The sequence below is a fragment of the Polistes fuscatus genome, unplaced genomic scaffold, assembly GCF_010416935.1.
Source record: "Polistes fuscatus isolate 324 unplaced genomic scaffold, CU_Pfus_HIC Scaffold8, whole genome shotgun sequence".
In the NCBI taxonomy this organism is placed as follows: domain Eukaryota; kingdom Metazoa; phylum Arthropoda; class Insecta; order Hymenoptera; family Vespidae; genus Polistes; species Polistes fuscatus.
This window is the reverse complement of record NW_025113162.1, coordinates 8,589,229-8,599,469: the sequence shown is the minus strand read 5'-3', so window position 1 is coordinate 8,599,469 and position 10,241 is coordinate 8,589,229. Positions and strand designations below refer to the sequence as shown.

General features: G+C 31.5%; 3 protein-coding genes across 3 annotated transcripts; 1 reads left to right on the top strand and 2 right to left on the bottom strand.

The window, feature by feature from the left end:
* Positions 1-2: 2 nt before the first annotated feature.
* On the bottom strand, positions 3-4,836 carry LOC122524609 (DDB1- and CUL4-associated factor 5). Its single transcript, XM_043646945.1, has 8 exons — positions 4,346-4,836; positions 3,661-4,055; positions 3,187-3,367; positions 2,788-3,057; positions 2,478-2,704; positions 2,188-2,402; positions 1,844-2,114; positions 3-1,736 (listed from the first exon to the last, which is right to left on the bottom strand). Exons 2-8 carry the CDS (start codon positions 3,854-3,856, stop codon positions 742-744), a joined length of 2,355 nt encoding a protein of 784 aa, XP_043502880.1. The 5' UTR covers positions 3,857-4,055; positions 4,346-4,836; the 3' UTR covers positions 3-741.
* Positions 4,722-9,718, top strand: LOC122524613 (nucleoside-triphosphatase THEP1). Its single transcript, XM_043646950.1, has 5 exons — positions 4,722-4,831; positions 4,937-5,108; positions 5,181-5,280; positions 5,345-5,595; positions 9,583-9,718. The coding sequence occupies exons 1-5, from the start codon at positions 4,777-4,779 to the stop codon at positions 9,632-9,634; spliced, it is 630 nt and encodes a 209-aa protein (XP_043502885.1). The 5' UTR covers positions 4,722-4,776; the 3' UTR covers positions 9,635-9,718.
* LOC122524610 (serine/threonine-protein phosphatase 5) lies at positions 5,658-8,992 on the bottom strand. The gene is made up of 9 exons (XM_043646946.1): positions 8,725-8,992; positions 7,935-8,324; positions 7,555-7,841; positions 7,331-7,436; positions 7,120-7,262; positions 6,736-7,043; positions 6,578-6,659; positions 6,374-6,507; positions 5,658-6,288 (listed from the first exon to the last, which is right to left on the bottom strand). Exons 1-8 carry the CDS (start codon positions 8,825-8,827, stop codon positions 6,448-6,450), a joined length of 1,479 nt encoding a protein of 492 aa, XP_043502881.1. The 5' UTR covers positions 8,828-8,992; the 3' UTR covers positions 5,658-6,288; positions 6,374-6,447.
* Positions 9,719-10,241: the final 523 nt, after the last annotated feature.

Below are 10,241 nucleotides of genomic sequence, written 5' to 3'. Positions count from 1 at the left end.
CGTTGAAGTAATGATTTTTATTTACTTGTAATTAGTTAATAAGGATGTATAAATGCAAGATTAAATTATGACGTATTTATAATCATTTTTTAAAGTTCCAACACATAAAAAGAAATGTATGTATGCACGTACGTATATATATATGTACATATGTATGTATCAATTTGTTATTTTATTAATTTCCATCACACTTATAAACCATATTATTAACAGTATACATTAGCTAGATTATAATATTATAGCTAATGTAGTATTGATTTAACTACAGTTCTTGGTGATGTTCCGATAGTTTAGATTAAATGGAATTTGAAAATCGATTTCTATAAACGTTTCTACTTTGCAATAAAAAGAACAAATTTTTCATGCCCGATTAGACTGTCGGTTTCTTTGTAAGTAGGACTGATATCAAAATAAAAAGCAACACAAAGTATTTGATTTTACTTTAAATTTCATTGTAATAATAATGTTGTAACAAATTCAAATATGAAGAGTACTAAATGTGTAGAGATATAGGAAATTTTAGTTTAATCATAACAGTGTTTTGTTGCATCAAAAAAGTATGATAAAATGCAGGAGATTCGCAAGAAATAATATAATATTGATAAAACCTAAAAAGAACAATAGAAAAACCGACAGTTCTTACGTATGATCAAACTTAGTATTATAAAAATATACTTCAAGGAATCACAGATTTATTATGTACAAAGGGAAAGGGATTAATAGCTTACAGGTAAGAGGACATTAATCGGAAGAATCTGTTGTAGTAGAAATCGGTTGGGATAAAGACGTAGATCGATTGCGGTAGCTTCTTTTTGCTACGTCTAGTTTTTTTCTGAAACACTCCCAACTTTTCACGTTCTGTTCGTGATCAGAGCTCTCAGCACCATTATGCCCTTTTTGTATTTCATTACTATTTTTTTCGATAGTAGATACTCCAGATGTAATACCACTGTCGGGAGTCGAAGGAACTTTACACAATTTCTTAATTGGTGTGGAGATTTCGTCCTCTTTAGTTTTTGTTGTACTACTACCATTTACACACTCTTTTTTAATACTTTCCCCTCCGCCATCATTATCGAGTTGTAATTGCTTGCTTTTACTTTTACTAGAATCACGCTTAATGTTATTTTTACATTTTCTATGTTTCTTTCTGCGAGTTTTTATGGAAGAATCTGAATCGGTTTTCAAATGTTCCTGTTCTTCAGAATGATCGTTATCCTCCTCTGAACTACTGCTGCTGTAACTTGAAAGAAGTTTAGAATCATTTTCTGATTCTGCATTGGTAGTATATTGTGATCTAGAAATGACTCCTGAACTGGTACTCGGTTGTGTCGCATCAACAGGTTGCTCATCACTATCAGAGTCACTATGAATTTTTAACACAGTACACTTTTTTCTTCTAACTCGGCTCCTTCTACGAGATATCCTATCGTGTTTTCTTTTTACACCTTTTAATTTTGATTTTGGCTTATATCTACACTTTAATAGCGAATCTTCCCCTTCACTGCCTGAAGCAGAAGGTTCAGGAACTATATTAGATGAATTATTTAATGTCGTAGCACATTCCAGCCCGGCGAGTCTCATAAGCTTTTCTCTACGATTTGCTATGAGTTGCGTAATTCTATTAGGTGATTCTAGCGGCCTTTCAGGAGCAACACCACCCCCGTACGAACTACGAGAACTTACTGCCGATCCTAGAACACTTAACATTATGTGACGGTCTGACGCGATAGAATCTGTATAAAAAAAAAAAAGAAAAACATTAAAAATTAACAAAAAAATGTAGCAAATGTTTTATTTTCTAATGCTAGGTTTAAATGAATATAAAAAATATTTGATATACCATCTGAATCTGTTGCACTATAGGTAAGTCCAGTCGTAGGATTATTTTCCGAATCGCTAGGAGTTGGCGATGCAGTTGGCATGTCTTCTGAACTCCATCCTTCAATTTCACGTTGTATTAAGGAATCAAAAAATGCCATCATTCTTGGATCTTCCTTAGTTGATTGATGACTATAATCATGAGTCATAAATTGGCCGCTACGTAATACTAAACCAATATATTCGTCGTGCGTAAATACTCGACGTTGCCTTTCTTGTTTTCCAGCATCAAGCTAAAAGAAATTAATTCGATTAATAAATCCGTTGTTTATAAATATAGAAAATAATTATTATACCTTTAAATACCTTTAGGCCACCTAAACTTTCGCTTCCCAAAGAAAATGGACTCCAGATCTTGATAATTTTCTCAACTCCGGATGATGCGAGTACGCAACTCGATTGATTGTAGCGAACTTGATTAACAATCGACCTGTGACCACGTAAAACCATATGAGCGGAATCTACCCACTTTACACCTTCGGATGGAATCTTCCACATATAAAGATTAAAGTCGTCTGAACCTAAAACGATGAAATTAATATATAATATATATTTTGACATTTTATAATTTTACAAATATATATTATGTTAAATACCCGAGAGAACATATTCTTCATTATCACCAGCAAAGCAACAAGTTTTCATCGTACAACTATTGTAATACCCTGGATGATCAAATTGACATAGGTAGGAAGAAGAGTCGACGGCATATAAGACTGGTGGTAGCCTTCTCCTCAATGCTAACAACTTATTCCCTTCTAAATTAAATCTTGCATTCATGCAACTTTGTGCTGGACTTTCATTTCCATAACGCAACATGGGGCTGCATTAACAATTTAATATTAAAATTGTATTTACTTAACATTAGATATCGTATATATTTCTTATCAAGTTTAGATTTAATACCTCAGCGGTGTTCTTATATCCCACATACTAACTCCTTCTTTAGCATTGGCAGTGGCTATCATTCTGGGTTCGACTGGATTGAACATAACAGAATGAAAGGGTGTCTTATATTGTGCTAGACAGAAAGTTTCCATGGCACCTGATACTCGAATATCGTAAATTAAAATTCTTCCATCATCGCAAGCACTTGCAAAAACATTATCGTTATGAGGATGAATGGATAAACCGTATACAGGCTTCCCGTGTAGGAAGAAATTGAGGACGTCGCAACTGTAATGTTTATGTAAAATATTTATCTGTACATATGTATCTTACATGAATATAATACAGTATAATAACTTATAGCAATTACATTAATAAGGTTCTAATTAAAGCTTAAAGAACTTTGGAACTACTTGCGTTTGCAAATCATGAACGATAACTTGATCATCGTTTCCCGCAGAAAATATCTTAGTTTTACTGTTGTCATATCCGAGACAAAATATATTGCTAACGTGTTGAGCTTTCATAACAGTAGGTTTTCCAATACCTTGTATCGCTTGTTCTACTTTCCATAATAAAACTCTTCTGTCATCTCCGCCTGTAATATAAAATTAAATCAATTATACTCTTACATTATTCTACATTTAAAAGACAAATTAAAAAGAGCTATAGAAAAATACGTATGACACGAGAAGTATCGAATGAATTTAAGGTAACAATTACGACTGAGATACGAAATCAAATGTTTTTATAAAATATATTTTTGTCCGACCCAAACTAAAAACATTTCGATCCTTCGTCGACCTCCGACATTTAAATTCGACGAATATATTGACGCAATGATTGAAAATATATACAGAAAAATATGTAAAGTCGAATGAGAAATCTTACCAGATACCAAAAGATCACCCTGACGTGAAAATTCGATGGCGTTGACACAACCATAATGAGATTGGAGATCTTTTCTAAATAAGCTGTCGGATTCACTAAATCTCGAATTGACGAGTCTTTTACAGTGGTCGATTTTGTCATCGATCTGTCGTGCGAAAATGTAGGAAAGAGGACTAGAATTGGAAGGACGAGCCATTTCTTCTCTGTGGTTATCGGCACGACGACACGTACACCGAAAGGGATAACACCACCGTCCTTCTTCACCACCTTTCTTCTCTTTCTTCCATCTATATAGCGACGATGTGTCTTCGTTATCCTTCTTACCAAAATATCACCCTTGTTTCAACTTTCCTTCCTTCCTTATCTCCTTTACCCCTCCCTTCTTGCGTAGGAAACTGTAACAGAATCGCAGTTCCAACGGAGAAAGAGAGAAAGAAAAAAAGTGGGGAGGCGAGGAGAGGGAGTGAGAGAGAAAGAGTGGGATAGACAGAGTAAAAGAGACACACACACACACAATATATTTATACAGCGAGAAAAAAAATGGAAAAACGGTTAATATATTGAAACGCTTCTTATTATTTTCCTTTTCAAAAAATAATTCTTGAAATTGTCAATTGTTTTTCTTTTTTAATGAGATAGATACATGCTGTTGTCGGCTCTGGTTAGCTTAATTCTTCTAACTTACGTATAAAACGTGTAGAAGTCCTAACAGTCACGCATCCAATGCCAACGCGCACGCAGTTACACGTTAAGTGAGATAGAGACACGCTCAGACTACCCGATTACGCTCTGTTGTCAATTCTTGAGAATTCGATGTCGATCAGCTGATCGCCGTAGATGTATCCCTCTTCGCGGTTAGTTCGAGTCGCGACTCGCTTCGAGTGTTTCGGTACCTTGCTTCGTGCTTCTGACCATTCTCGCATTTGTTTTTCTTTAATAACAGTCTTTTCATTAGACGTAAACACATTATTCTTGTCGATCCACATAAAGTCACTATTTTGTTCTTCTATCTTCTATTTATCTTATCGTTAGACTTCGTCTCTTTGTCTGAAAATCACTTTTGTTTGGCCGATAACCATTTAATTCGTAAACACGAAAATACGATTACTGAGCAACATGTATTCCAACACCACCTCGTTCATTTCTTGCGTACTTCTCACCGGCCCACCCGGTATTACCCGCGACTTTTTAAAAAATCTTATTTCTATTTTCAAAACTATCATTGCAATTGTTTTCGTATTTCACTCATTCCGTTCTTTTTTTTCTATTTTTGTAGGAATAGGAAAGACCACGGTTTGTATGAATATTGCTTCCATATTGGAAAAACAAAATCGTATGTTAAATGGATTTTATACGGAAGAAGTGCGAGGGGTAAATGGTAGTAGAATAGGATTTGATATTGTATTAATTAAGGATAAAGAGAAAAGGATACCTTTAGCACGCACCGAGTTAGTTTCTTGTTCTTTATCAATTATTTATATACTTTCTTTTATTAATACTTAACGTTTAAACAAAATTAGATTAAGTCAACAAGAATTTTCTAAACATCGCGTTGGAAATTATCATGTGTTTGTTGACAATTTTGAAAAATCCGTTCTGCCTGTTATAAAAACTGATACGGTAAGTATCAACGTATTTAATTAATTTTCTAATTTCTCTCTGCTAATTCATTTTTGTTCAACAGGATATATTATTGATCGACGAGATTGGAAAAATGGAAATGTGCAGTAAAAAATTTCACGACGAAATATCCAATATATTTTTTAATTCGCCGAATAAGAAGACTTTTATCATTGCTACCATACCGCCAAAGCATAAAATTCCACGTTTTCCAACGATATTTCAAAAGCTACATGAAGATAAAAGATTTAAGATTATAAACGTTAATCGTGCCAATCGAAATATTCTGCCAAATGAAATAGTTTCTATGCTGTTGTAAGTATATTGCTAAAATTTTTCGTATCTAAATGTTCGCTCAAAAGATAACACATATTTTATGTACATTATAAGCATTATTTATTATTTAACAAAACAAAATATTCGGTTAAATGAATTCTACCAATCACGATAAGTTTGCAAAAAAGTAGTCACAAATGATGTGACAAAAAGTGATTGGTTGGAATATTGTACTACATAGTCATGCCAAATCGCATATCTATTAAATTTTTTTTTTCTTTTATATATATATATATATGTAATATTCACTGTCTTATAAAAGAAACCACCATTATCCAGTAAAGAATAAATGCATAAAGTAACAAATAACAGAGAGTTCTGCCTTTGGAACTTGTCTTTTTTTGTATGCAAATATACTAACATAATCCTTTTTATTAGAAATCTTTTTCATAGACCATATTTTTCATTTGTGCGCAAATATGTTTAATCTTTAATGAATATGGTGGTTCCATCAAGGGTACAAAATAGAAATATTCCTTTCATGTATTATTTTGCTTTATAAGCAAAACACAAATTGCTGATGTATTAATGAGGCGTTGATCTTATCATAGACAAGAGAACTTGATAATTATGTTTGCGAATTGATTAAACAAGCAAACTTTCTTTCAGTTTTGTACCCGCCAATAATATGCATTCTTTGCATATACTATGATACAGAAAATTATCTAGCTCCTAAAAGAATACAATAATTATTGTTGTAGAGAAGCATAAGTTGTTTTTACCTTCTCTCTTTCGGTATCAAATATATCATACACACTTTGATTGGGCTACTCGTACTTAGTTATCATTATTTATTTATTTGTTTTTCAATAATATACATAAGGTGTTCCACTAGCACATGAATTTTATTAACGGGTTAGCATATATCATTGGTTTTACATTTGGATGAGGCTGGAAAACACATACAAAAATTAATTAATTTTGGTGTATAACAAAGAAAAGAAAAGAAAAAAATACATACCACTGCTTCGTATGAGGTGAAGCATGGTGTCATGTCTTTTCCATTAAGCGTGATAAAGGCACCTCTATTATCCATTGTGTCACTAAAAATTTATAACTAAAGTTAATGATATCAAACAATGGTACAGTCTTTGCATAACATAATTTCATTCGTTTTACCAATAATTTGGAGCAGAAAATACAGTAATACATTTTCCATCGTGTCCAATTTCAAAACCTTCATTTTTAACTTCATGACTTCTCACAATGTAATCAAGATTATTTAAGGCAAGAAAACTTTGTGTTACGTCAGGACCAAATTGTACACCTACACCTCTTTTACTAGCTGCCCTACCCATTTGTGGTTGCGGATCAGACCACAATAATTCACACATTACACCTTCCTCGGGTGGTTGTCTGTTCCTATCAATTTGTTTAATTTCTTCTAAAGTTACATTGTCTCTTGAAAACAATCCACCGTGCATTACCTTAAAAAACATATTCATGAAATATGCAATAGAAAAAAAGAGAAATATAATAAAATAATTATTAATGTAAACTTACGAGTACTCTTTTATTAAGACAATGCGCAAGAGGAAGCCAATTGTATACGTCTGTGAACACTTCTGCCATTGCAGGACAGTATTTGGTTCTAACTTCTCCATCAAATCCATACATTTGATTCATGGTTGCAGATTCGTGATTACCTAATAGATCGAATATAATATAATTCGATAATATCAGCTTATCGTAGAATAAAATATATACTACCTACCTCTAGACATAAAAAAATGATTTGGATATAATAATTTAAAACCAAATAAAGTGAATATGCATTCAACGGAAAAAGAACCTCTGTCTACGAAATCTCCATTAAATAACTACACATCATTAAGGAATATGCTTTGCTAGTAACAAATACAATTTCTAAGTATTGAATGTTATAACAAACAAGAGTATGATATAGAGCATACGATAGTATTGGTCTTAAAAGGATACATAGGGGTTAGTTTCCGATGGTAGTCCATTTAATTCAAATATGTTTAATAGATCATAATACTGTCCATGTATGTCACCGCAAATCGTAAATTTACTATCTTCTGGTATGGTAATATCTATTAAACTTGGTTGCGCCTTAAACAATGCTTTAACGTCTACTAAAATTTGATAGGCATATTTGATAAATAATTTCTTTTGGTTTTTATACCATTCTAACAAATCCTGCATAAATTTAAGCGTTACTTTGCCATCTTCTAAACTTGGCCCTTCTTCATCTTCTTTGGCACCTGAAATGTCCAATGTTAACTTAGCGCACGATAAAGGAAATTTTCACTGATACTTTTATTAGGAAGAAAATTGTTTAGAAAATGAATATTTACCCCTTATGTTTAAATCGATCAATAAAGCTAAACTCTCCTCATTTTCTTGTACGCAGATAGCTTCTTCAAAAGATTTAATTTTTAATGTCTTGTAACATTCTTTATATCTTACACAAGCATCTTTGTTATTTGGTCTTGCGTTACATACAGTTTTGTAATCCTTAAGAGCTAATTTATATTTACCCAGCGACATGTAAGCTGTCGCTCTACGATAATATCCTTTGAGATAATTAGGATCTAATTCAATAGCTTTGGATGCATCCTTTAGCGCGTATCCAAAACATTCTGTCTTTAAGTAAGCAAAACTCCTGTTGCCGTAATAAAGTGCTACATTAGGATTTATTTTGATGGCTTCTGTATATAATTCTATGGCTTTGTCGTAAGCTTGAACTGGAATATAAGTAAATGAAATGGATTTATTTATTTTAATATATTCAATAAAATAGCACGTAACTAATAGTTAAGTATTGAACGATATCAAATTGATACGATATTAGAAATCCAATGTAATATATGAAATATATTAACACAGTAAAATAGAAACTAAATAACAATATTATTTCTTTATAATTGAAGATAATTATCGTAGATTTAATACAATTCTAACGTTATTGACTTATCTTTGTAATATATTCAATGAATTTTCTAATCACGAAAATTAAGTCAGGTTAAAAAGAAACGTGACTCTAGTATGCACTACCAATGATTTTCATAAATAAATAAAAAACAATAACAAGGTCATTAAAAATTAACTAGACATTTCTAATTCAGATAAAATTAAAGAACGTACTTTTAAAAAATTCATTGGCTTCCTCCTTGATTTTGTCCGCTCTGACAATATCCTCGAGTACTGCCGGTTTTTCTATGTTATCGACATCACCTATTCCAAGCATTTTTCTTAATAATAAGTTGAAAAAATTACACAAAAATTGACTTAACAGTTATCGAAACTTTGGTAATAAATAATGCAATTAAAGAAAAGGTTGTTTTCCTAGGTAAATCTTATTAAAATGGCAGATTTTACGACGTGAATGCCCATTCGATTATTCAATGTAACGATTCGATAAATCGAAAATATTCGATAATCGAGAACTATCTCGATGGCCCTTTCGAAAAGTATCATCAATATGTCTTCCGATTAATTAAAGTCACGTTTCGAAGGAAACATATATATATATATATACACACACACACAGACATACGTAAGTTTATTTATTATTCAAGAATTTTGTATGCAAGTAAACGAGAAATGTAATTCGTGAATCATATCAATGAACAGTTTCGTTTTTATTAACAAAATCTGTTGTTATTTCTTGAATGCAACACGCAGCTTCTTTTTGAATAATTTAATGTGATATTTATGAGTAAAATCTATTACAAATGTCATTATATAATTTCAATGAAAGTATTATCGTTTTAATTTATATATTTATTCGAACTCGTGAAAGCTCAGAATTGTATAACTCAAATCGAAATATTTTATACGTAAATAATTTTTATATGGAAGTTTATAATAATTATAATATAAATTAAAATTAGATCTATAGATCAGAAAAAAAATATCTTTGATCTTTGTAATTACAAAAAACTCAATTATTATCATGTCGCATTCTGTTTTATCGACGATGTATCTAATGCAACGTTGCAGCTTCCAGAAGTTCATCGGCGATAATGGCGTCCCCATCGACGAATCTTTGTAAATGAACCTACAGTCGTTAACGAAAACTCGTATCGATTTATTCTAATTTAAAAAATCATTGATAAATTCTTCCCTCAGAAATCTATTCACGCATATTTATATTTCAAATTTATTTAATATAGTATTAATATATTTTTATATAAATGCATCAATAAAAATGCATTCTCCTTAATATCACGAATTAAATTGATGAGTTCAATTCTTTCACATTAAAATCAGTTTGATTAGGTATAATTCTTTAGTAATAATTCAAGAAATGTTTAATAATTAAAAAGAATGTAATATCTAAAGCAACGTTCACGTATTTTGCATGGGACATCTCCTAGAACGTTGAAAAGTGATGGTGATGTAAGTGGGGATGTTGGATGGACGATATATGGCCTATTCTTATCTACAACCAGCAGGCAAAATTCGCCTAGCGTTATTGGCCCTTTGTCGTCCCTATATTTCCATCAGTATATACCTTACATTCTTAATTCAATGATGATGATGATCCATCGACTATGTCATTAAATCTTAGTTTGTTTCTATATGATGTATATTTAAAAGAAAATTGATTAAATCGTAATTGGATAAAGAAATATGTAAGTATTTGGAAGAACACGTTT